The sequence below is a fragment of the Ptychodera flava genome, chromosome 3, assembly GCF_041260155.1.
Source record: "Ptychodera flava strain L36383 chromosome 3, AS_Pfla_20210202, whole genome shotgun sequence".
Taxonomy (NCBI): Eukaryota; Metazoa; Hemichordata; class Enteropneusta; family Ptychoderidae; genus Ptychodera; species Ptychodera flava.
Genome location: NC_091930.1, coordinates 50,278,411 through 50,305,949, shown reverse-complemented (window position 1 = coordinate 50,305,949; position 27,539 = coordinate 50,278,411). Strand labels below are relative to the sequence as shown.

The following is a 27,539-nucleotide window of genomic DNA, read 5'->3' as shown; positions in this document are numbered from 1 at the left end:
TAATTCTGCGAAATACTTGAGTTTTGTTATTACTAGATGGTCAAAAAAAGGATTCATCGTTATATCGTTTTGATATTTTTCATTATAATGGCTACCGCGCAAGAGAGTGTAACTATTGAAGAATTAAGGGAATGAAGAAAGCTGACTTAAAAAGTTTAGCAAATTCTGTCGGAGTTGAAGTCTCCCCATCGATGCGCAAAGCAGAAATTTTTAACCTTCTAGCTACCGAATTTGAATTAGAGTTTCCTGAAGCAGGGGTTGAGACTGAGAAGGAAACAAACAATGAGGTTGAATTGGCTAAAATTGCATTAGAAAGAGAGAAAGAGTTGCGTAAAAGAGAGCTAGCAATATTACAGGCAGAGAGAGAAAAGGAAAGGGAACAATTTGAAATAAGGAGGTTGGAACTGGAATTGCAATTAAGTCAGGTAGATCCCAAAGGAAATCTAAAGGTTATTAAATCCGAACCTACTTTTGACGTTACTAAATATATCAAACTTGTACCAAAATTCTCTGAAACTGATATGGCGACGTTTCTTTTTTTGAGGGGGAGGTGTTACGACAGAAACGCTCTCTATACTCTTTTCTTTCTGTGACCATGTGACATAGTTGGATCCTTTTGTTTTCTTTTGCTTATCTGCGTGACCAGGTGATGATAACTAATGTATTTTTGCCGTTTGTTTGCGTGACCAGGTGTTGTGAATAAATTATTTCTTTTGCCGTATATAAACCTTTACACGTGCCACGTGTAGAGCGTCGTCGGATATCCACGTCCACGGAGCGGAGCCTCTCAGTTTTGAAGACAGAGCCCGGTTTTGACTGGCTTTTGTCTGAGTCGACTTGCTGGTGCTGAAAACTATGACTGCGGTCTGGAAATAACTTTGTGTAGCTGTAGACGTCTAAAGAAGTTCTAGTAACTTGCCTGTGAGTACATTCCTGTAATTAAGAAACGTCTTAGTGTAAGAGTTTCTTGTTGCGACTTCCACGTGGATTATTGTCTGAACTTGTGCGTCAAGCTACTGAATATTGTCTGAACTTGTGTGTCCAGTCTATTCAAAAATTTATTTGACCATCTAATGACGTGTTTCGCAGAAATACGAAACTGGAGTTCAACTGGACCCCGGACAAGCCCCCAATTTGTTACGACCACGGGAAGTCGGCAAGGCAAATGGAAATGGCTGTCTAAAATTGTCTTTAGCAAAGTGGTACAATTCTAAGCGGACCCGCTGGCCGCAACAAAAGATGGTCAAATGAAACTACACGCAAGTTATTGAGAACATTTCCTTATTCTTATCGAAGAACGTCACGTAGTGACAGCAAGAAAATAACTTTACAATATTGAAATTATCTCTACTCTAAGCGTGACCAAGTAACAAAACGTATTAGTTACTGCTTTTAAATAAATAACAGAAAGTGTCCACAGGCGCGACGACGAGAGCTCTCTAAACATGAAACACGCTGGTCCACAGTGCCAACTCCGTCCGGACGCATCAGTCCAACGAGAACAGCCACGTAGCAGCTCGACGCTCAAGTACAACCATCTTTGTAGAAAGTCACAGCATGAAACTCCTACCACTAGGACGTTCCAAATAACTGTAATGTACTCACAGGAACTCTGGAATCAGAACTTCCTCAGGCGTCAACAGGCACACCAAGTTTCTAGACTGCAGTCACAATTTTGGCACCAGCGGGAAAAGTCCGTAAAGTCGGCCTCGGTCTTCAAAACTGGGAAACTCAGTGGACGTGGACTTCCGACGATCCCAGCACTTGCGGAAAGTCAAAGTGACGTGGCAATGAACACGTTTATATACGACAAAAATACATTATTCATAAACACCTGGTCACCCAAATAAGCAAAAAAAAACCCAGAAAAGGAATTCAAACTATGTTACCTGGTCACTAGAAAAATGATAGAGGGCGTTTCCTTCATATGACTTAGCAAGAGATGAGTCAGTACCGGTACAATGTATTCTTGCAAAAAGTGCAAACAATGTATTGACAATGACATCGAAAACAACTAAACATCAAAGCATGGCGGTAGCTTCCATGATCAATTTAATTACAGTCAGTCAAAGAGAGCCACTTTTTTTAAACAGCCCCCCACTCCCCCAATCTAAGACCGAAAGTATCGGTACGCTACAGTCGCTTTTGATATAAATGCTAGCCCTGAAAACGGTCGTATGGTTTGTACATGTACACGTGTTCTCACACATGGCAATGACATGTCGTGTTCGAAGTGTTGGTGAGGGTTTGACATACCGGTTGCCCCAGTAACGTTTGGACTTCTGTTATGAGAACTAAACAAAGTTTGTAAGACATAAAAACATTGTATTTGTCAGTTCAAGGTGAGCAAATGAGCGTCATCACCCGATCTTCTTTGAAAGGCTTAGGCCTGAGAGGATACGTGTGTCCGAGATCGGCTCATTGAGTTGGCTCTACATCATAAGATTTCGACAAAGGTTGGACTTTAATTTCTTCAATGACGAAGATATCTATGAACCCAGTCCGTGGTTCATCCCATCGCTCCGAAAATAAAGATAACTCATGATGAGTTGTCCGGGGTCACCCTCAAAGCAACCGAGCAGCCGACCTCGATCGCTTACAGATATCGTGGATATCACAGATATCGTGGAAATCTCGATCCTTCCGTGATGTAGTGAACTTACTTTTTTTTATTTTAGCGATCGGTCATAATGTCGCGTCGTTCACCTATTTCCCACCATTTTCCTGACCATGTTTCTCAGTCAATGTTCAGATCCGTAATTCATGAATTCAACATACGAAATTGCCAGCTTCGGATTATTTTCAATGTTTATGTTTATTGATGATTATTTCCACTACCGCGTGTAGATATGGCGGTCAGTAGCCGAATCATTCTCGAACGATGACATGACCCCGAAACTTCAGTAAATCAACGCAGCAAAAACTTCAGTAGATCAACTCAGCACGCTCCTGTTTGATGAAATTGATATTTTTTCCTTCTTTCCTTCGCGTATTGCGAAGGCTGTACCTATAGTCCCGACTCCGAACGTGATTTGAGAGCAAACAGATTACGCAGATAATGCAAACGATAGCAACCGTTACCAACAGACTCATTATGCAGAGCCATGCCCCGAAACGCCCACCCAACTTGGCATTAATCCGGATCCCGGTCCATTTCGCGCCGGGCTTTAAGCTCACATTGCTTTAACATTGAAAAAGACATTTATCAGCGTCATTTTAATTCATTTTTAATTACATAAGTTTTGAACTTTCCTAATTAGGGTGATATAGCCACAAATTAATACAACGCCAAATGTGATGAAACTTGATACAGATGTTGATCTCATAGTGTTGTAAATAGTGCATCAAACTTTATGAAATATGGTACCAGTGATAATCTGTCAAGTGTTAGAATTGTATGCAAAAATGTTTTGCAACATCCTGTTGATTAATTCCTAGTTGACTCTTTTTATGAACTTTAGGATGGTGGCCTACATTGGTTTTATGTTTTTATCACCATGGAACTCATTCTTGGCCATTGAGCGCCATCTGTATCAAAGTATTTTTATCACAGACCTAATAAATGAAGAGGACTCTATCCACTCTGAGGACATGTAATCAAAGTACTCATTAACAAGTGGGGACTCAACGATGACTTGTTTTCTGAATGTTCAACAAAATAACATCAAAAAACTAAAATTGGCATGCGTGGATCTGTTGACTGTGATGACAAACATCATATGATCATATTTAAGTGGCCGACATCTTCCATTAGCTGAGTTGGTTGGCGCGGGCACTGCCACTGGCTGAGCTCGCAACTGGCCGACCTCTCTGGTTTATATCCTTTATTTGTAGTCTGTTAGTAAGCGATTGAGTGACATGGGTAGGCATACATCGGATTTCGGTCGATGAAAGTAGTAAGAAAAGGTAGTTTTTTGTGCGCGATCCAAATCGGAACGGCAGTCGCCGTGTATGCCGCCTGACAGCACAGTCAGCAGGGCTGTGGTGGGAGCTCAGGCCGTAGATACATCAGGAACACAAAGCATCTTACGCAGGCAGGGCTCGAACTTAACGGTTGCCCGCTTGCCCGGGGCAACTAAAACCTGACATCGGGCCAGTAAAAATAAATTACACTTGCCCCGTCGGGCAAGTGATAGACTTTGATCAAATTTACATGTTCTGCGACTAAAAAAACACAAGAAACTTTGTGGAACAATGTTTGCTGTTATCGAGTGTCAAGTAACTGAAACGGGTATCACAACCGACAAGCCGGACGTCAACATTCAGCAAGTGATATCCAGTTGTCGTCTTTATTCCCTCGGGAAGTCTAATTCATTAACGTATTACTCAGGCGTATTACTTGCACTTGTTTATCGCTAGTGACTCTCAGGGGGTATTGGTCAGTAATATCAACAGCCACTTTGCACGTGGTGACCTGACTGAGACAACGCAGACTGTACGTCATAGCGAAGCAAAGCACCCTGTTTTCATGTATATTTTTGAAATCTACGCCAGATAAAGTCACAGATTCCGGAACAGGATCTGTGTCAGGGGATACAGTACAGGTTCAACCGGCTGGCCACTCAGAAATCGACGGTGATAAAGCTAATGGCGCGATCGAAGCATTGAGTTCAGTGGAAAGTTAAGTGAAGAAGTAGAAGTGCGATATGTATATGAAAGGAAACGACAACGGAAGTTTCAAAACTTCAGGAAAAGAGATTTGCTGATGCGAATATCAATTGATGGGCCACCCCTTCAGCTATATGACCCCAATCCTGCACTAAAATATTGGTGGACGAGTGGGCAGAGATCACGAAGACCAACACTAATGGATCGTAAAAATTAACAGGATTATCAATATAGACAAAACAGAACTTGCATCGATATGATGCTGTCGGCCACATTTTGAGATTGCTTGGTCTTCGTGATCTCTGCCCGAACGATGTAAACAGGCTAAAAAAAATCGGGCAAGTAAGTTTGTTCATCGGGCAAGTAAAATTTCTGGAAACTTGCCTGCAGGGCAAGTAGTTAAAAAAGCTAAGTTCGAGCCCTGCGCAGGGCAACTTTTGAGACATACACATACAGTGAGCAGCGCCCATGCCAGTGAATGACTTTGGCTGCTCAGCTCTACTATTCCTTATACACTCCAGTATAATGTGTACAAGGCAGCCGAGCAGCCGCAAATTTCTAGACTTAAATTAGAAAGTGTGTCGATTGTGTTGTGTACTTGACGCTGCAGATTTGAATGATGATTAGAACGTATGTTTACATGGATCGCGTAACGTGCAATCTAATTAGCTGCTTCAGTGCGCGAGATTTGAACGCGACCTTCTATGGGAGTTGGTCAGAAGTAGTGAGAGGCGACAGTGAGAAAATACAGCATATGCATAAGAAGACGTCGCTGTACGCTACATCCAATTTTAATCAGATTGTCTCGAAACATGATATCAACATAGGCAAGGTCATAGGTCCATTGTCATTGGACCTTTGACCCTTTACCATGATGTCACATGTCATAAAGCAATGCATTTGATTGACTCATTTGAAGCAGCCATCTTCAAAATTCACTTGAAATGGATTGCCTGTTCAGTGAACAACTGGAAAAGTAGCTGTGGAAAATTTCGGATTATTTTGCTCATCGAACATTCAGGGAAACACTCAGAAGATGTTGGAGTATGATCTTTGATAGAATCTGAAGAGCTTGGCTGTTATTGCAGTGGACACTATAATGGAGGCTAAGTTTGCTGATCCTTAAGCGAGTCTGTCAAGTTATAAAGACACCAGTCAGGGATCACTGGTGTTTTGTAGAGTTTTGGTGAGGTTTATACCAAGATTTTTTCCGTTCTGACAATTTTCAACCCAAGGTTTTGTTTCAAAAACCATAAAATACCATTGGTCGGTTAGTAACAATGTCAACCACGTTTGGTGCCTATGGTCAACCATGGTTAACCATGGTTTACCACCTTGGTTTACTGTGGTTGACCATGGTTGGTGATCATGGACAACCATGGTAATTTGTGCCATTTAACAAAAATGGTCGACCATGAATTACCAAGGTTGACCATGGTCATATGAACATGAACTAAAATGGTAGTCCATGGTAGACCAGCGACACTTCCGCTAACTGTAGCAGGGCTAAAAGTAGACCATGGGCTTTCTGTAGGGAAGGTGCATATTATCTGTGATTGATACATTATGATCACAATGCAATGAAAATGCCTTTTCAATGCCCATCATTTCCTGTGCCTGTCATCCAAGTACATCAGTTGAGATATTGAAACTTGGTTGCAAAGTTTCACTGCACGGTTGTCTTTGTAATTTGCAAAACATAGTCATAGTCTGGCCTAATTTAGCTCGTTCCAAAGTGACTGAATTTCATGTCCCGGTCTTTGGTAGACCTTGTAAGCTACCATTTCATAGATATTGGTAGCCCCAGGGAAATAGTTGGTAGACTGTGGTTGCAGTGCTAATGCTAATTCTGAGCCATGCTATTTGAGTCTTTACAAAAAATGATACTGTTTATAATTACAAAGGTTGTTGCTCTCTTCAACTCATGGAGGCTTTATCCCTTTACCTGCCAGACAGTATCACTTGCTCTTCAGCCAATTCAGTGAAAAGCGGTATTGAGCCAAAACCATACGTATTTTCACCCAGTCGGCTTGGTCTGCTCCAACAGTTTTATTCCATAAAAATGATGTTTATAATATCTGTGATTTCATTGGCCTTCAAATGTTCAATTTTTTGTTAAAATGCACCAGATGGGACATGTTCTGCTTCAATGATTTTAACGAACTTGACCTGATGGTGAAATATGAACTTGGCAGGATAAGGGTTCATATTGTTATGTACTAGATGCAGACCATTGCACACAAGTAACTTTCGTTCATATGGTAATGAAGGTATTGGTGTGACATACATATTGCTGTCAAAAATTGATAGACACCAGTTGTACAGCTTTGAGATTTGAAATTTTATTTTCACAAAAGTGAATGTACTACTGTGCCCGTCATCCAAGTACATCAGTACATTAATCATACATAATTATATTAAACTATATTTTATTGATATCTTTCAGAGTGATTGGGACATCTGATTGCAGTACAGTGAAGATGAATACTGTTGGATGATCTTTAACAGTCATTCTTGCAATGATCAATATGCAGTTGGAATACTTGGACTGTGAGGGCAGTATTGATGATGGTGACAACAGAATGAATCACAGCTGTCACAGTGTAGAACTGATGGTGATGGATATTCTGATTGACTTGTAATGATGAATCTGCGGTGGAATTGTACTTGGACTGTGAGGGCAGTATTGATGATGGTGAAAACAGAATGAATCACAGCTGTCACAGTTTGAATCTGATGGTGATGGATATTCTGATTGACTTGTAATGCTGAATCTGCAGTGGAATTCTACTTGGACTGTGAGGGCAGTATTGATGATGGTGACAACAGAATGAATCACAGTTGCCACAGTTTGAAACTGATGGTGATGGATATTCTGATTGACTTGTAATGATGAATCTGCAGCTGAACGCTGAGGGCAGTATTGATGATGCTGACGTACCTACATAATGAATGGCAGCTAGCTGCCAGTTTAGAAACTGATGATGATTCTGATGGATATTCTGCACAACTTTTGACAATGAATCTGGAGTTGAAACTCTCACAGACTCTGATGATAGCACTGATGACAGTGACAACAGAATGAATGACAGCTGCCACAATTTGAAAGTGACAGTGATTCTTGGACTATGAGGGCAGTATTGATGATGGTGACCACAGAAAGAATGAGAGCTGTTATTTTTGACACTGACTGTGACGGATATTCTGCCTAATCTTTGACGCTGAATCTGCATTCAAACTCTCAAATACTGTGATGATATCACTGATGACAGTGACAACAGAATGAATGACAGCTGCCAGGTTTGACACATATAGTGATGGATAATCTGATGAAGACACTCACAACCCCAGACATGCCATTCTTTATTGCTTTAATTACTGGTAACTGACATTTGTGACCACAACCACACAGCTGAGTACCATTACATGGTAACAGGTTGTTCATTTCTTTTAACTTTAGGGAGTGTTCGGAATTTACTGCCAGGGGGCCTAGAAGATTTTGGCCCCCTCCCAATATTATTGGACAGGAAACAAAACATATTGTTTTTTTGGGCCTATACTTCCACCCGCCACTGAGAAATCTTATATCATGCAAATCAGAATGAATGGGATTCTGAAGCATTAGTATCATTACATAATGTATCAACATACCAACAGGTATCCTTGATTCATACACACTGAGATCAATTCTTGGTCTTCAGCGAATTGTTTGTGTTCACATGATGCTATGGTCAATATTTCAACAATCTGGCACCTTTGTATTGATGCACCTGATCCTCTTAATGCACATACAAAAATTATTTGAAAATGTAAACCATTCTCTAGTAGGAGCAAGCAAATTTGTAAATTTTTCAGCAGATATTTTTTGACAGCAAGGCATAATCTGTAGATCAGGACTTCTTGGCAAACATTTAATTGATGTATTTTTCCTTAGCCCCCGAAAAAATTTGTGGTATTTTTTCTTCTCCCCCCCCTAATTTTTCTTGAGGAAAATGGGTGGCCCCCTTGAATATTTGTTACGATTTTTTCTTGTACGGAGCCATAACTCAGGCATACCTCAACCGATTTTATTCAAAGTTGGTTCAAGGACATTGACCTATGTCATGACCTATGTCATGATATGATATGATATGATTGAATACGGCTGCATGGCAACCATTGTTAACGATATTTTCATGTTAGGAACCATAACTCAGACATGTATTAAGCAATTTTATTCTAAGTTAGTACAAGGACATTGACTTATGTTATACATATGTATGTCGATTTGTTTCACGATACAATCCAATATGGCCACATGGTGGCCATTTTGTTATGTTGTTATGGTTTTTTCATGTCAAGAGCCATACGTCTGGCAAGTCTCAAGTGATTTTATTCAAAGTTGGTTCATGGACATTCACTTATGTCATACACATGCATGTTTATTTTTAGACAGTAAGATCACATATGGCTGCATGGCGGCCATTTTGTTCCAATTTTTTCCATGTACAGAGCTATAACTCACACATATTTCCGCCAGTATCATTTAAAGTTGGTATGAGGACATTGACCTATATGCACATTAATTTGTTTCACGGCATGTGACAGTATCATCTCAATTAAGTTTCGTAATTAGGCTGATATGTCAAGAAATACTTCATCAAATTTCATGAAACTTGGTACAGATGTTAAGCTCACATTGCTTTAACAGTGAAAAAGGCAGATGTTGATCTCATAGTGTTGTAAATACTACATCAAACTTTATGAAATATGAAATATGGTACCAGTGATAATCTGTCACTGTTAGGAAAGTATGCAAAAATGTTTGGCAACATCCTGTTGATTAATTACTAATTGACTCATTTAATGACCTTTTGTAATTAGGATGGCGGCCTACATTGGTTTGATGTTTTCACCACCAAGAAACTCATTCTTTGCCATTGAGCGCCATCTGTATCACAGTATTTTTATCACTGACCTAATTAATGAAGAGGACTCTATCCTCTCTGAGGACTTGATATAATGTTTGTCTTTTATTACTTATGTATGATCATTTTCATATACAATAAAGAACCAATTCAGAGTTGTATTCATGTTTTATGTTTGTCAATAGAGAAAGGTGTTCGTTATTTGTTTTCTTGTTTTGTTATAACTATAGTCAAAATATCATTAACAAGTTTCTGACACAATCCAATACATGAAACAAAGCATACCCGGCCTTTGCCATGAGGAGTAAGCACTCATGGTGTGTCCACAACTCTCTCTGTATATTCAGAGAGGTGAGTATTCAGAGAGTGGTGGACACACATGAGTGCTTACTCCTCATGGCAAAGGCCGTGTATGCTTTGTTTCATATGTGTTAGATAGTATTAGAAATGTTTTTAAGTATCAATTATTGACTATGAAGTTAGAGTTCAATGTATTGCACAGTAACGCATTCTCAGTGAAGTGTTTATAAAAGAAATAGTAGTCTAAGACTTGTTTGAAATGTATGTATTTATGTATGTATGCATACATGCATGCATACATGTATGTACGCATGCATGCATGCATGCATGCCTGCATGCATGCATGTATGTATGTATGTATGTATGTATGTATGTATGTATGTATGTATGTATGTATGTATGTATGTATGTATGTATGTATGTATGGAAGCATGTATGTATGTATGCATGTATGTATGTATGTATTTATGTATGTATGTAGGTATGATTGTGTGAACGTTAATATGCATGCATACAAACATGCGTGCGTCTGCATTCCTATGCTTTTTTACTGCAAAAAAACTTGAGATTCACACCATGTTTCACTAATATTTTGAATGGAGAATTAGCTCTTGACATAAGTGGAGTTTGGTCCTTGTAAATTGGTGAATTTAAAGTGAGAAGTTTAAAAAAGATTTTCGAACAATAATTTATCTGAGTTTTATATTAAGTTTATAAGTATCTTTGAGTATAATTTTTATTTTCCTTTTTTAGGTCAAGTGTGTCACACGTGCGCTTATGGTTTAGCTATGTCTGTGTGTGTATCTGTTTTTCTGTATACACAATATCTCAAAAACAGCTGAAGAGATTTCAATCAAATTTTGTACATAGGTTCAGATATCAAATGGCAAGAACTGATTAGTTTTTGGTGGGTATGGCTTGCAGTTTTCATGCTCATTTGCATAATTCATGATTTTAGAAAAAACATACATACATTGAGAACAGCTGAACAGAATTGGATGAGATTTGCTACAAATATTTATCACACAAGGATTTATCAGCCATGAAAGATATTAGGGTGTTGCATGAAAGTTAATTGCTTATTTGGATATTTGATGAACGTTCCTAATTAGGGATATATATCTCTCCATTGACTAAATCAAAATTGAAGAAACTTGGTATTGTTATGTAGGTCATTTCCCCCACACTCATCATGACCTGAGTTCAATTAGTCTAGAACATTCTCAAGGTCACTGCCCTTGATGACCTCACAACCTTGAATTCAATTAGTCATGTTTGGAATGTTTTGGAAAGTTGATTAGTTGTGTAAGGGAGATAATTTTAGAACAGTAATTAGCATGTCAATAAAAGTTCTAGATTGTTCTTATATGCCTTTATAAAAGGGACGTGCACAGCTTCCAGTCAGACTTTTGGGATCGTGTCTCTTGTGTGTTACTAAACTCCAGCAGTAGTCATTCTCAAGACTTTTCAAGACCTTCACTGTCAACGCTGGATTTATACTGTGGACTTTGTGCAGCTTCAAGCCTGCAAGCCAAAGGACTGTTCATTCATCCGACTGACTGTTACAACTCTGAGACTGGAGCTTTGCCGTCCCAGCTGAGATAAGTAGTCTGTACACTTTTAAAGCTTGTACTCTATGCCTGACTTAGCAATTAGTTTTATTTTCGTAATAAATTTTGTTTAAACGTTAACTGCTGAGTTCACCCTTTTGTTCGTTTTCTCTGCACGTAACAAAATTGGGGGCTCGTCCGGGAGCGAACATTTTGAGCCGTTTGACAACATTTTGCCAGCCTTTTTAAAACTACTGTATACTGTGAACTCAGCGAAATTTAATCATGGCGGAATTTAAACCAGAGGAAATGGATGACCTTGATCAGGACACATTTGATTCCCTCAGAAAAGACGACCTCATAACACTGGCCAATTTCCTGAAGGTAGAAGTTAAACGATCTATGCGCAAGCGAGAAATACAGTTCAAGATTGCAAAACATTTAGTTAAATCAGGCCATTTTGAGGAGTCTGCCTTAAAAGATTATGAGCCTGAATCTACCTCAGAACTCAGAAAATTAGAATTAGAAATGCAGACAAATTTGGAGATCAAGAAACTAGAATTACAAATGAGAGAGAAAGAATTAGAAATGGAAGAAAGACAAAGAGAGAAAGAAAGAGAGGAAAAAGAAAAGGAAAGAGAATTAGCAGAACACCGACTGCAATTAGAAATGAGACGTTTAGAGCTTGGAAAGTCAGGAAAATTCTTCCCTTCAGACGGTTTTGACATCACTAAGCATTTCAGGCTAGTTCCCCCTTTCCAAGAAAAGGATGTTGATAAATATTTCCTTCATTTTGAGAAAATTGCTCAGAGTCTGAATTGGCCTAAGGAGTCCTGGTCTATGCTTTTGCAGAGTGCTTTGGTGGGTAAAGCCAGAGAAATTTATATTCAGTTGTCAGTAGAGCAGGCTTCAAATTATGATTCTGTGAAGGAATTAATTCTCAAGGGCTATGAGTTGGTGCCTGAAGCTTACCGTCAGAAATTTAGGGATTGTGAGAAGGTGAAGGATCAAACTTATGTTGAATTTGCTCGAACAAAAGAACAACTGTTTGATCGTTGGTGTTCTTCTGAAAAGGTCAGTCAGAATTATGACAAATTACGACAGCTCGTTTTGATTGAGGAATTTAAAAGGTGCATCCGGAGTGACATCAAGACGTTTATCAATGAACAAAAGGCAGGTACATTAGAGGTTGCTGCACGTTTGGCCGATGATTATTCATTGACCCACAAATCTTCATTTCTCAGCAAACCATCCCAGTCCTTTTCATACAGAAACAATGCAGGTAAATTTAACTCCTCCTTTTCATCCAAGAATTTTTCAAAGGAGAGTAGGAAATCAAATGACAACAGTTTACAAAATTCAAGTAACACTTCCACATCATCAGATCCCAAGTCTCAATCTCCTTCTGACAAACAGTTCGGTACACTTTCTTGTAATTATTGCAAGAAAGACGGCCATTTAATGTCAGAGTGTTTCAAGTTGAAAAGAAAACGTGAAGGTCAAAGTGGTCAAAGTGGATCTAAGCCCACCGGCTTTATTTCTTCATCAACTCAATTAGAGTCTAATAATGTGTGTAACACATTTTCTGAGGTTAAACCCCTCTTATCCCCAATTAATGAGGTCAAGGTCAATTCTTCTCAAGATAGCATTATGGGTATTTTCGAACCATTTATTCATGATGGTTTTATATCACTTTCTAGTGATTTTTCTTCCGCTACCCCTGTCAAAATTTTAAGAGATACCGGGCTTCCCAGTCTCTTTTGTTGGCAGATACCCTGCCGTTTTCTGAAAAGTCATTTTCAGGTTCTAAAGTTCTTATTAAGGGGGTAGATTGCAATGACTTTATTCCTGTTCCTCTCCATAATGTCTATTTGTCTTCGGACTTTGTTTCTGGACCTGTGGCTTTAGGTATTAGGCCTTTTTTGCCTTTTGAAGGGATTCACCTTCTTCTTGGAAACGACCTTGCTGGGGACAAGGTCATTACTAATCCACTTGTTACTGATAATCCTAGTTTAGATCAGGATCCAGAGCCAATTGAACAAGAGATACCCGATTATTTCCTTCGTGTGCAATTACTCGAGCCATGTCAAAGAAAACTTCCGAGAATCAAAATACTCTCAAGAATAATGTCACAGATGTTGACTTAAATGACACCTTTCTCAGTCAGGTGTTTGACACGGACCATTCCGTTATCCCTCGTGGATTTGAAACTTCCAGTAAAACTTCTGCTGACCAAAGTCAGACATTTTCTAGATCAAATCTCATTGCAGAACAACACAAAGACCCAGATATTTTGTGTTTGTTTGACAGGGTAGATGATGAAGATAAAACTTCAGATAGCTCTGTTTCCTATTATACAAAATCTGGTATTCTCATGGGTAAATGGAGACCTCCAGATGTCTTGGTTGATGACGATTGGGCTATAAAACATCAAATTGTGGTTCCAAAGCCCTATCGTGCTGAAATATTGCACCTGGCCATGAAACGCCCTGGGCTGGTCACTTGGGAGTAAGGAAAACTTATCACAAAATTCTCAGTCACTTTTATTGGCCTAATCTCAGGCAGGATGTAGCACATTTCTGTAAAACTTGTCACACATGTCAAATGGTAGGAAAGCCAAATCAGACCATTCCAAAGGCCCCTTTACAGCCAATTCCTGCATTTCAAGAACCATTTAGTAGGATACTAATAGACTGTGTTGGGCCCCTACCAAAAACAAGATCAGGAAATGAGTACATGCTGACAATAATGTGTACATCAACTCGGTTCCCCGAAGCCATACCACTGAGAAATATAAAGACAAAGACTATAGTGAGAGCTTTAGTCAAATTTTTCACTTTATTGGGCCTTCCTAAATGTGTCCAGTCCGATCAAGGCTCCAACTTTATGTCTGGTATTTTTCAACAAGTAATGGATCAGCTAGGCATTAAACAGTGTAGGTCGTCCGCCTATCATCCAGAAAGTCAGGGTGCTCTTGAGCGATTTCATCAAACTTTGAAAAACATGATTAGGACCTACTGTTTTGACACAGAGAAACAGTGGGATGAAGGAATTCATTTTCTGCTCTTTGCTGTTAGAGAGTCAATTCAAGAGTCTCTTGGTTTTAGCCCATTTGAGCTTGTATTTGGACATACAGTCCGTGGCCCACTTAAGCTCATTAAAGAGAAATTCCTATCAGACGATGATGATTGTCTGAATATTTTGCAATATGTGTCAGATTTTCGTACGAAACTCTCTAAAGCATGTGAATTAGCCAGAGAAAATCTTGAGTCATCTCAGCAGTCAATGAAAACCAAATATGATAAAAGCACCTCAAAACGGAAGTTTGAACCAGGTCAAAAGGTTCTTGTTCTACTTCCTGTTCCTGGCAAACCACTCTATGCTCGTTACTTTGGGCCATATCTAATTGATAAAAAATTGAGCGATTTAAATTACATCATAAAAACACCTGACAGGCGAAAACAAACATAAATATGCTTAAGCCATATTTGGATAGGGATAATTCTACTATAACTCAGCCTGTCAGTACAGTCAGTTCTGGCCATTATGAAGATAGTGATACTGAAACTGACTTGAGTGAAAATACTCTAAACTCAAAGCTGGGCTCGGTCAAGCTTCAGAACTCAGAAATCCTGGAGAAGCTGGAGTCTACAAAGTTGGCACACCTCCAGCCAGAACAACAACAACAGGTGAAAGAACTGCTCCATGAATATAAACACCTGTTTCAAGATGTTCCAACGAGGACAAACGTCATCTATCACGACGTTGATGTTGGGGACAGTAAGCCTGTAAAACAACATCCATACAGACTGAATCCAACAAAAGCGAAATATCTCCAGGAAGAAGTCAAATACCTGCTGGACAATGACTTTATTGAACCCAGTAAAAGTAACTGGAGTTCGCCGTGCATACTGGAGTTCGCCGTGCATACTTGTTCCCAAATCAGATCACAGTTATCGTATGTGCACGGACTTTAGGAAGGTCAACACTTTAACAAAGACAGACACTTTCCCCAATCCCAAGGATTGATGACTGCATCGACCGAGTGGGAAAAGCCAAGTATGTGACGAAATTTGACCTACTGAAGGGATTTTGGCAAGTCCCTCTGACGGATCGTGCTCGTGAAATATCCGCCTTTGTTACACCAGACGGATTGTTCCAGTACAAGGTGATGCCATTCGGAATGAAGAACTCTCCGGCAACGTTCCAACGGATGATCAACGACGTCATATCCGGGCTAGACGGATGTGCAGCTTACGTTGACGACGTCATCCTGTATAGTGACACCTGGGAGGAACACATCAAGCTCATGCGGAAGTTCTTTGAGAGACTGAGCAAAGCAATGTTGACTGTCAACCTTGCCAAATCTGAGTTTGGTTGGGCTAGGGTAACTTACCTCGGACATACTGTAGGACAGGGTGAGGTAAAACCTGTTGATGCCAAAATCAGTGCCATTTCAAGTTTTCCCATACCAAACTGCAAACGACAACTGATGCGCTTTCTCGGTAGGCTGGTTACTACAGAAAATTCTGTCCAAATTTCTCCACAATTACTGAGCCTTTGACTAACTTACTTAAAAAGAAGTAAAGTTTGTTTGGTCAGAGCAATGCCAACAGGCATTGATACACTTAAAGCAATACTGCAAAGTGCCCCAGTGTTGTCTGCACCAGATTTCACTTTGCCATTCAAATTAGCTGTAGTTGCTAGTGATACGGCTGCTGATGCTGTTTTATTGCAAGAGGATAGTCATGGTATAGATCATCCTGTTTGCTATTTTTCACGCAAATTTAACAAATCCCAGAGAAACTACTCTACAATTGAAAAAGAGTGTTTATCTTTGATATTAGCTTTACAGCATTTTGAAGTTTATGTTACTTCTTCAAATCAGCCAATAGTGGTTTATATTGATCACAACCCTCTTGTTTTCTGCAGAAATTTAAAGGCAAAAATCAGAGATTGCTAAGATGGAGTTTAATGTTACAGGAGTTTAATCTTGACATTAGACATATCAAAGGCAGAGACAATTTAATTGCAGACTGTCTCTCTCGTATTTAGAGTTTATTGTTGTTCACTTTCAAGAAATTTTATTGTTGTTCACTTTCAAGAAATTTTACTTTAGAGTAAAACAAAATTTGAGTACTTAAATCCTTTTCAAGATTACATTTGTAAAAGAAAGATTTTTCTTTGAAAAATTTTCTTTTTTTGAAGAGGGGGTGTGTTATGTAGGTCATTTCCCCCACACTCATCATGACCTGAGTTCAATTAGTCTAGAACATTCTCAAGGTCACTGCCCTTGATGACCTCACAACCTTGAATTCAATAGTCATGTTTGGAATGTTCTGGAAAGTTGATTAGTTGTGTAAGGGAGATAATTTTAGAACAGTAATTAGCATGTCAATAAAAGTTCTAGATTGTTCTTATATGCCTTTATAAAAGGGACGTGCACAGCTTCCAGTCAGACTTTTGGGATCGTGTCTCTTGTGTGTTACTAAACTCCAGCAGTAGTCATTCTCAAGACTTTTCAAGACCTTCACTGTCAACGCTGGATTTATACTGTGGACTTTGTGCAGCTTCAAGCCTGCAAGCCAAAGGACTGTTCATTCATCCGACTGACTGTTACAACTCTGAGACTGGAGCTTTGCCATCCCAGCTGAGATAAGTAGTCTGTACACTTTTAAAGCTTGTACTCTATGCCTGACTTAGCAATTAGTTTTATTTTCGTAATAAATTTTGTTTAAACGTTAACTGCTGAGTTCACCCTTTTGTTCGTTTTCTCTGCACGTAACAGTATGTATCTTGAAATTACTATTATTTAACATTACTGAAAGTCGTTAAGCATTTTAACTTCAGTCCATTCCTCATTTGCATATTTAATGAACTTTTCTAATTGGGGTTATACATCTTGATTGCCTCGACTAAACTTGACCAAATTTGCTATGTTCATGGAGGATACTATAATACAACATTATTGAAAGTCATTAAACATTTTTAGTGCATCCAATTACCATTTTGCATATTTAATGAACTTCGCTTATTGGGTATATATATCTTGATTGCCTTGACCTAGCTTGACGAAACTTGCTATGAACATTGGTGATACTATGATACAATATTGAAAGTAATTTTGGATTTTTACCGCAGCTTATTTCTAATATGCATATTTAATGTACTTCCCTACTTAGGGTTATATAGTTTGATTGGCTCGACCAAGTTGATGAAACTTGCTATGTACATTGAAGTTATAATTACACAACACTATAGAAAGTAATTAAGCGTTTCGCTGCAGCTTATTCCTAATTTGAATATTTAATTACTTTCCTAATTCAGGATATACCTCGTTTAACTTGACCCAAGCTGGCCAAACATGGCAAAAATTTAATACACAACTGAAACATATACTGAAGCAATATATACTGAAACACGTAAGCATACTCAGTTCATATCTGGTAGTCCTAGGGAGGAAGTTCAGGGGACTTATGGTTTAGGTACCATCCATCTGTGTGTCAGTGCATTCATGCATATGCCTGTGCTTCTGTCCGTCCACACACATATCTCAGACATGCCTGAACCAATTAATGACTCCATTAACCGATAATTTATTTGCCACTTTCTCTTCGATACATCTCCATAGTACATTGTTACAGTATTTCCCTACTTAAGGAATGGAGCCAGATACGATAGCTCCAACATTCCAAACATTTAATTTCTACATAGATCTACCTACCTCTTTCGACCTGCCTCAACTGATGATAGACTTCCTTCTGTTCATCAGGAATGTTAGCGTCATCAACGATTGCCGGGATACGATCCTGTAGATTTGCAGTCAAACTGGCCTTGGCGGTCGCCTTCCCAGACTTGGCACGTACCAACTTCTTGAATTGCTCTATTATGTCTTGTTTTCCTTTGGTAGGAATGTCACAGTCATGAATCGTGCTATCAACATACTCCATGAGTACATCGCCCTCTATCACCAGCTTTTGATCAGGCTTGACGGTCTTGTCTGGACGCAAAGGCAGGAACTTCTGGAATGCCATCATCAATTCTTGCTTCATCTCTACAGGAATATCTACTTCATCGATTATGGCCCCTGTGTTTCGGACGAACTCTTGTCGATCAAAAACCAATTCAGAATGAGAGGCATTCAGTTGTTGTAATTCAGTCTGTATCTTGATCCATTCATTTATAAGTTTATTAAGTTCAGTTTGTCCACCTCTCACTTGTTCCACTGACATTGCTTGTAGGATGTCTCTGTCTGTAGCTTTCCGTCTTGTGGTTTGTTGTCTCATTGTAACATTGACCTGTTGTCTTATAATATCTGATTTGATTTCCTCGTTCATCTCTTCGATGTCTTCAATAGGCAGATGGTAGATGTCGTTACCTGAATACAGATGTTAATTGCAATTGTGAACGACAAATAAATTTTTGATATAACTAAATTCGTGCTGTGTCATAATTAACTCTTGATATCTTCAAAGTCAAAAAAGGGAATTGACATTTAATAATCACTTTTTTATATATCAGAGAAGAATTGGGAAGGGTAAATCACGGACGAAAGTAAAAGTCGATACATCTTTTCGAGTTATAACAGTTATCTAAATCAGATCGGTCTTAAGGATATTTTATCTCTTTCACATGTATTTAAGGTAGAATGTGCCTTGAGGACAGATACTCGGAGTACCATACATTTTTCAATTCTTTTCTGAGCTACCACTTGCGGGGAGTCATTGTAAAGCTCTTGTTGTAAAAAGGTTTTCACCATCTTAGTTTTTCGAAAATAGAAAATTAATTTTCCTCTGGAGCATTAGCACAGGAATGGTGGTCATTTGTGTGAAAATCAGATATCGGTAAATCTTGGGTAATCTGTTTCTCTAGTACCAGATTTTGCAGTGACCTCAAATTATTATTTGTGATTTTCAAAGAGAATAATTGAAAAAGTCTTTGATGAAAATTTTAGTGAAAGTGTAATTCTTTTATTTTTAAGGCGCATACCACCTTAAAGTAGCGACATACCCTATAGACACTTTCAGATTTTTATTTTTTTCTCAGTTATTGATGTCCAAAATCCTAATACACTATATACTTTCTGAAAGCCTTGATATTAGGAAATCCGACCATGCACAATACACAGTCAATATTTTCATAATGGCCTTTTTGCTGAACCTTCAAAAATCGATTTGTCCTCGCTTTTGCGAACAGGCTGCAAGATTTCCGGTAAGCCTTGGTAATATCCTTCAAATCCATGTCATGGGATTTTCTTTATATGTCTTTTTTGTTATACACTATTGAAGGTGTTAGGCCACAGTGCTTTTCAAGATTTTGTAATTGTTGAGTCATATAATTTGAATGGAGACTTGGAGGAAAAATCGCTGGCACGAATTTGAAGGGTATTGCTAAGGCTTGTCATTGCATAAATTTCAACTGAAATCTTGCAGTATTTTTCTATAGGGAGGAAAACCTACATTTGGAAGGCTCAGCCAACGCTTGTCAAGTAACTATTATACAAATAATGACTGTGTACTGTGCACGGCTGGATTTCCAAATATCAGGGCTATTGGAAAATGTATACTTTATTAGGGTTTGACACTTCTATTATTGAGAAAAGTAACAATCTGAAAGTGTCTATGAGGTATGTCGCTACCTTAAGGCACATCATTTTAACCTTTAGGTATACATTAAATTACGTATACAAGAGTCCATACATCTATCTACAGATGAAATTACCGAACAACTTTTACACAAACGCCCTATGCGCATAGGTTGGGAAAGACACTCGTCCTATCTATCATCCCCATCATAAATGTTTTAGCCTCCTGTCCGATACTTGTGATATGTAATCGCCATTTGAACATACCTTCCAATTCCTCCTGACATTGCAGATACTCTTCGTAGTCTATTGATGTTCCTAAAGACAGATAAAGAGCTCCAATTTCATCCAGCAGACTCTCAGACAGGAATGTACTCTTCACCATTCTGTGAAGACTTCCACTTGAATAGTCATCCATCAAAGACTCCAGGGCTTCCAATGACTGGCAATCCATGATATAGGAAATGCTTCCTTCACACATATCAAGTAACTCCATATGTTTATGGCGTTGGTCTAGTTGTTTCCCAACCAGTACAGCGTTTTCTTTTGTTTGTTTGTTGGAGAAGAAGGCAGCATCAACTTCCGCCACACTTTTACCTCTCTTTGGAATGATACCATCTGGTTCCACTTTTATTTCAATTTGACCTGAAGTGACCAATAAGCTTTTATAAGAGCACACATACATTTTGCTGTGCTAGTTTAAACGTGGTTCTAGCCAGTAAATATTCTGTTTAATGGCAAAGTAAGAACTGATTAATCAAGCAAGTTATATGTCCGGTTCTTTACTGATGGCCAATGCTCAGCAAATGTGTCATTAACACAAGCTACATGCAAGTAAATTCACCGATTTTACTTTGTATAGTATGCCGATTATAAGAATATACGTCACTATAACCGTCCTCGTCATTTGCAACCGTAGATTAAGCTGCGCCGTAAATAAGATTTACAGGTGTGGCTTTCAGTCTACAGGCTCACCATATATTGCCAATTCGTAATTGAATATTTTGAAAACCCCAAAGCCAATTATGTACTAGCGCGGCAAATTTGTGAATTTATGAACTTGATTTTTTCATGAAGCCGTACAGACAGTGAATTATTTGAAACAGTTTAAGTAGATCACGTTAAATATTTTGTTTTGTGGAATACATTTTTTCTTGTTTTCCGAAAGCATACGTGATGAAAAGAATACTCCCTTGACCTTCTTTTGGTTTTATACACATTTGGTGATTACAGGTTATTGCTTAAAGACTTGATTTTTTTCCATGGAAAAGGAAAAACATTAAATCGTTTTAAACTTTTAGACTACAGCTATAACTAAATCTCTATGAAACCACAACAGAACAATGCATGTGCATACTCTATCCGGACTAACCTGGTTATGGGTATTCATAACACATTAACCAATTCTTGGTAGGCGCACCTGTCAACTATGTGAGGCCAAATCGGTGGAATATGGGCATAGTATTGATTATCTTACTTCAAAGGGTCACTATCATTTTCTTAAGAAACAAAAAGAGGGGGATGCAACTGGATTAAGTGACCTGTCGAATTTATTCACAATAAACACACCAAGACCATTCAGTTACATTTCAACTGTCACAGAACGGTTTAATCGGATATTTGTAATTGCAGGGAGGGATGGGCCGGAGTAGAATTCAGGGGTTTTCATTATGTAAAATGTGACCTCTATAGCCCTATTTGAAATGTGACCATCAACCCTATTTTACATTTTGAAAAATATGAACTTCCCCCTGCTAAAGTTTTATGCTTAAAATGTTGCCATGACCTTACCAGAACTTACTCGATTTATCCCAGTAGCGTTCGATGTTTACCCTCTACAATCACATCCCTTCTTATTTTGCCTCTATCATTTGCACTTCTAACGACCCTTATCTTCTCAAATACATTCATATCAAAAATGAAAAAAATGTCTTAATGCAGATATATAACTAGATATAACTAGATTTGTATTGGAAAAGAATTTTCAAGTTTCCCCCACAGACAACCATGCATAGAAAACTGTATTATTTAGGGTAAAATTATATTCAAATATGTTTTTTATCATTGCTCACATATGAACTTTTAACCACTCAAATATTGTAAAGTACATATAATATTATATATTGCAAAAAAATTTTGAGCTATTTTTCTAAAAAGTTGACAATCAATTCTCTCCAGTCGAGTCAAGTGCAGTGATCAGCTATGCATTGTGGCTAACGTCAAAATTACAAAGTAATATTTTTTTATAGATCTTCATTCTAATTTATATGGTTTATACTGATGTTAGGCAGTGTTGAAATTCAATAAATAATATTACGTATGCTCGTGACATTTTGAAAGTCAAAGTGTGTACAGGGACAAGTCTTTATGCCCGTAAAAAGGTGACTATCAAGCCAGAGGTGTCATTTACAAGACCGAAGCCTCAAAAGGAGTCAACAAAAAGTTCCACCTGACTCACTGATAACACCTTCGAGACAGGCACATGCAATCGTTCCGCAAAATGAGTACGAAAAACAAAAACGTAAGTAACGGGTAATATTCCTTTGTACTCGAAATAATTTGTTGTATTATTTATAACGCTCTACTTTTGGCATCAAGGACTGTAATTTCCCATGACAATATCTGTAGATTTTGTTATATATAATTATAAAAGAATGACCTTGCCTTTAGTTCAATAAGTCAAATTAAGAGTTTTCTTAAGGGTAATATATATATATATATATATATATATATATATATATATATATATATATATATATATATATATATATATATATATATATATATATATATATATATATATATATATATCCATCCTGTACAGTTCGGAAATCTTCAAAGCTCAATACCTGTATGCCAGAGCTATTTCCATATATATATATATATATATATATAGATATATATATTATATATATATATATATATATATATATATTATATATATATATATATATATATATATATATAACCAAACACACACACAAGGAAATTTACATAATTGGCTTAATTAAGGTCTGAACAGCAATGACACCATCCGAAAAAATCTGAATCCCAAGGATAGTAAAATTGAACACATTACACCTCAAGTCCTCAACATTCTTGCATTTTAAAGAGGCGCTGGACCCAACTCAGCATATTTTGCTCAAAAATCACTTTTTAGCAAATATTTATTCAATTTTAATAGATTTGTTGAGCCTAGATTAAAATATTGGTTGGGTCACATTGTAGCTTGTCAAGCAGTCGAAATATGCGTGATAAGGAAGTGTTAATTTATGCAATTGTCTGCAAATCACCCGATTTCCTGGCTACTTTTTCCTCCCAATTTCAAAATTTTCAAAAAATTTACTCCACTTTGGCAGGGTAAAATTTTCTGAAATTTTCACATTATGTTCTTGAAATGCTATATGACAAAACAACTATTTTTTTGGCAATAAAGTTCTTACATTTTGAATAAGAGGCATTTTATATTTGCTTATCATGATTTTAATCAATTTTTAGAGTGTCAGACTTTAAACCCCTACCATTTTAGAATGAGGATAGATAATGCAAAATATAATAGTCGTTTTTTCCTACATATACTCTTCTTTCAAGTGAAATATTACATATCAGAAAATAGTGTCAAGTTTTGACTTAAATTAATTTCCATCGTTAATACCAAAATTGAGGTTTTTTACCCTAAATATTCACCTACTTCTTCCTTTGAGTAAAATACTGCTACCATACTAAATTTTAGAGTCTCTGCTTTTTGAACATATATGGTATAAGGGGGTCTGCTTGTCATCTTTGATGAGAAATATTGCTTTGAATAAAACTGTTGGCAACATGCAGCTCCACCTTAAATACACAGCCGTTCTAAGTAATTATGCAAAATACAGCACCCACACATATCACCCATAATTAGGACTGTCTCTAACCATCTGCGTGCCATTTACCATCCCGCGCAAATACACTAGGTAAGCCCAATCACTAAAACCATCCTTGACTGCTCTGTAATTTTCTGTTTTCAAAAACACTGTACCTTTTACACGTCTTCAATCTACTTGATGTTTTCAACAGAACACCTGATCAAATCTGACTTCTCGGATGAAACTTTGTGCTTGGTGGAATGAAACAGCGATAACCAGAATATAGTAGAAGTGTGAATATTCTTCCATATATATATATATATATATATATATATATATATATATATATATATATATATATATATATATATATATATATATATATATATATATATAAACAGATTACTTCAAGTACAAAGTAATGAAATCTATTACTTAAGTTTCATGCATCTTGCAATCCTCAGATAGAGTGAAAGGATTTCTAGCTCGACACTCTTACATATATGATTGGGACGAACCATTCTATTTGTAGGTAGTGTTAAAATTCGATAAATAATATTTGTTTTGGTGGCGACATTTTGAAACCAACTCAGAGCGTTTGTTTAACATTGTAGATTTGTCAGCATTGATAATGTGCAGCTTTTCTGATATACAAAGATTACATCGCTTGTTCATGTTAGAGTAGCTCAATGCTTTATCAATGATTGACCATGAAATGTCAAAGTCTTGTCCCTTATTTCTTAAGTTCCATACATATTTTGATAACTTGGTGTTGTTTTTGTACCTCTCGTTGCGGAACGACTTCATGTGATTAGCGTAGCGCGTCTTGAAGGTGTTATCAGTGAGGCCGATATAAACCCTCTCTCCGTTGTCCTCCGTTGATACGTTGGCCTTGTACACCACGCCTTTGACTTGACAGTTACCCTTCAGGGGGCATGCCGACTTAACCCTGCAATTGCAATCAGCTGGTTGGTCCTTACGCGATATATATATATATATATATATATATATATATATATATATATATATATATATATATATATATATATATATATATATATATATATATATATATATATATATATATATATATATATATAACAGTATTAAATTAGTAGAATTTCACATCCAAAGACCTTGCATCAGATTTTTCACACAAGTTCAGGATATTTTGTCTCGAGTCGAAGGCTAAATTAACATGTCTTTTTCTTACATGACCACAAAATGCGTGAAGTTCACAACGGTAACATCGAATGTTTAACTGTATCAGCGACTATCTCACTTTGTGGCCATCTAAAGTATTACGTGTCACCTAAAGTCGATCTCTGATGCGTGTTCGCGTGCCGATACTTCAACATCTAATACGGACTAGATGTCCAACAGTAAAAACAAAAATGTCAAAATTTCCCACAGTGCCTATGTTCACCTGTTATTTGGAAAATTCGTCTGGTTTTTGTAAGTCTGTCACCATCACGGGGTCACAAACAACGTACAACATTATTCAAAATCACGACAACGTCATCATCTGCGCCCCCTCCCCGTACTCTGACCTGCTTAGGCTACTTTGTGGTTCTAGTCCGTGTATTGCTCATCGTGCCATTGGATAATATGGAAAAAAGGCTGTTTATGATCCAACTAGAGCTCGTGTGGTATATGCTTGGACGGTTTCTGAGAGTGTGGGATCAATTTTTCTCACACTGTCGATCCGACATTCCAAGTGGCGCGCAATGTGTGAAATAAATATCCTCATGGGAAATTTTAATGCTTGATACCAAAAGGCATGGTGATAATGGTTAAATGTATCTCTATGAATATAAATTACTTCAATTTCAAAGTAATAATACATGTTTCTTAAGTTTCATGCGTCTCGTAATCTTCACACTGACTTTTTTCCAGATCTTAACTATAATCATTTGTATGTATGCAACGTACCATTATATTCGATAAAAAGCCAATGCTGATAAATCGACGCTGTTCAACAAATGCTCTGAGTTGGTTTCAAAGTGTCGCCACCAAACAAAATTTATATATCTATCAATCTACTTACCTTTCCGTCGTATTCTTCCACTACTTAAATTCTTATCACTGGTACTCTCTGCCATGTCTCCATCGCTACCTGGTTGCTCAGCTGCTGAATAAACCAGTGTGATTACGTCATAGAATATTTGCGTTTTACATGTATGCATGCATCTTACAGTTTAAATCGACCTTAAGCAGCTGAATATGAAAGATAACGGAAAATTGGCCTCAATATTCTTATCAGTATAAGTGCAGTTTTTTATTCCTTTGTAAGATTTATTACAACACGAAATGATATTTTCGTTCGCCCTCATACATTACAGTTATTACTGCGGTATTAGCTGGATTTTACTTCATTTCTTCTCTTCTTATGCTACAAACAAAATTCAACAGCTATGGACATTTACGAAAGAGAACATTGCTCTTACTGCGCTGTGCAGATTTACTTTTTTGACTTCAACGTCTTCTTTTTCTGTTTTATCCTTTCTGTCGGATTTCCTTGACTTGCTGACATTAACTGCAATCTTACCGGCTTTGCCTAAAGTCAGAGTTAACATTAAATGTCATGAAATGTGATATTTAAATATGATAACACTTATGTAGCATAAATTTTGACAAACGATATGATGTAACAGTGTATTATTGACCACATATTCTTATTATTCTTCGACAGTGACCCGTTTTTTTTTCATTAAATTAAAAACATAAACAAAAAAGCGTTTAATGTGTACGAGGTAACTTTTTCTCTTGATAAATAAAGAGTAACGTTTTTACTATTTATTAATATCTATCGATTAGTAAAGTCTACATATGTAAATATATATAGACTCATTAGTCAGGAGACTTGTCTACTGATAAGTGAGTTCAGGGGCTTACGATACAATGTTGTAGAGATGGAATTGTAATATCGTTTCTCCAGTAACCCATATATATATATATATATATATATATATATATATATATATATATATATATATATATATATATATAATCTCATGGTATTTTCTCTGTTTGACGTCATCGTATACGAGTGTTTTTCACGGAGCCGTATAACTTCGAGCCGAAGGCGAGAAGTTGTGCGGTTCCGCGAAAAACACGAGAAAAAATATAATGGGATTATATATTTATCACATGAACAGTCTTCTTATTTTTCTTTGATGTGGATGTGGATGGATCAAAATTATTGTAACAAATTGCATGATTTTTATCGCGATTTTGTGTTTTATTTACGCAGATTACTTACATTTAATGAGTAAAGCGGTCCGTCACCCAGGAGATGTGCAAATGTTTACAGGTATACTTTCAATCATAAATCCCATTAAGCTAAATATTTGATACATGGAATTGTGTCTCCACCAATCAGACATTCCGATTCGGTCACGTGCGCGTGTCAATCATTGTCTCGCGCTGGACCGATGCCAAGGCAAGTCTGCCATCGGCGGACATAGCTTTCACCGCGTTAGCGACGGATAACGATAGTATTTTGGGTTATTTAGAATATTTACAATTATATTTATAAAGTGAATGCAACAGCACGATCGAGAGTAGTTATCATTCTTAGAGATGCTGTGGCTTTTAAAATATCACAAGTTTACGGCCTTGGCGAGCCCGAAAGTTTCAGATCGATGACACGCACACACAGTGTACGCTTGTGTAGTGGGCCGGGGCACTGCCGTCACCGTCCGCCGGTGGCCATCTCAGTCGTCAACGTTTTCGTCATACGGAC

At 37.5% G+C, this 27,539-nt stretch overlaps 2 protein-coding genes across 2 annotated transcripts in view; one reads left to right on the top strand and one right to left on the bottom strand.

Moving 5' to 3' along the window:
- Positions 1-13,683, top strand: part of LOC139130231 (uncharacterized) — an 87,058-nt gene extending 73,375 nt beyond the window's left edge. The window contains exon 2 of the mRNA XM_070695981.1: positions 11,198-13,683. Coding sequence (XP_070552082.1) covers positions 11,651-13,195 — 1,545 coding nt within the window. The 5' untranslated portion in view covers positions 11,198-11,650 and the 3' untranslated portion in view covers positions 13,196-13,683. The remainder of the gene's footprint in view (positions 1-11,197) is intronic.
- Positions 1-25,921, bottom strand: part of LOC139130230 (uncharacterized) — a 41,107-nt gene extending 15,186 nt beyond the window's left edge. Inside the window, exons 1-3 of the mRNA XM_070695980.1 lie at positions 25,842-25,921; positions 20,217-20,594; positions 18,090-18,743 (exon numbers count right to left, since the gene is read on the bottom strand). Of these exons, the coding sequence (XP_070552081.1) occupies positions 18,090-18,743; positions 20,217-20,594; positions 25,842-25,896 (1,087 nt within the window). The 5' untranslated portion in view covers positions 25,897-25,921. The remainder of the gene's footprint in view (positions 1-18,089; positions 18,744-20,216; positions 20,595-25,841) is intronic.
- Between the last annotated feature and the right edge of the window lie 1,618 nt (positions 25,922-27,539).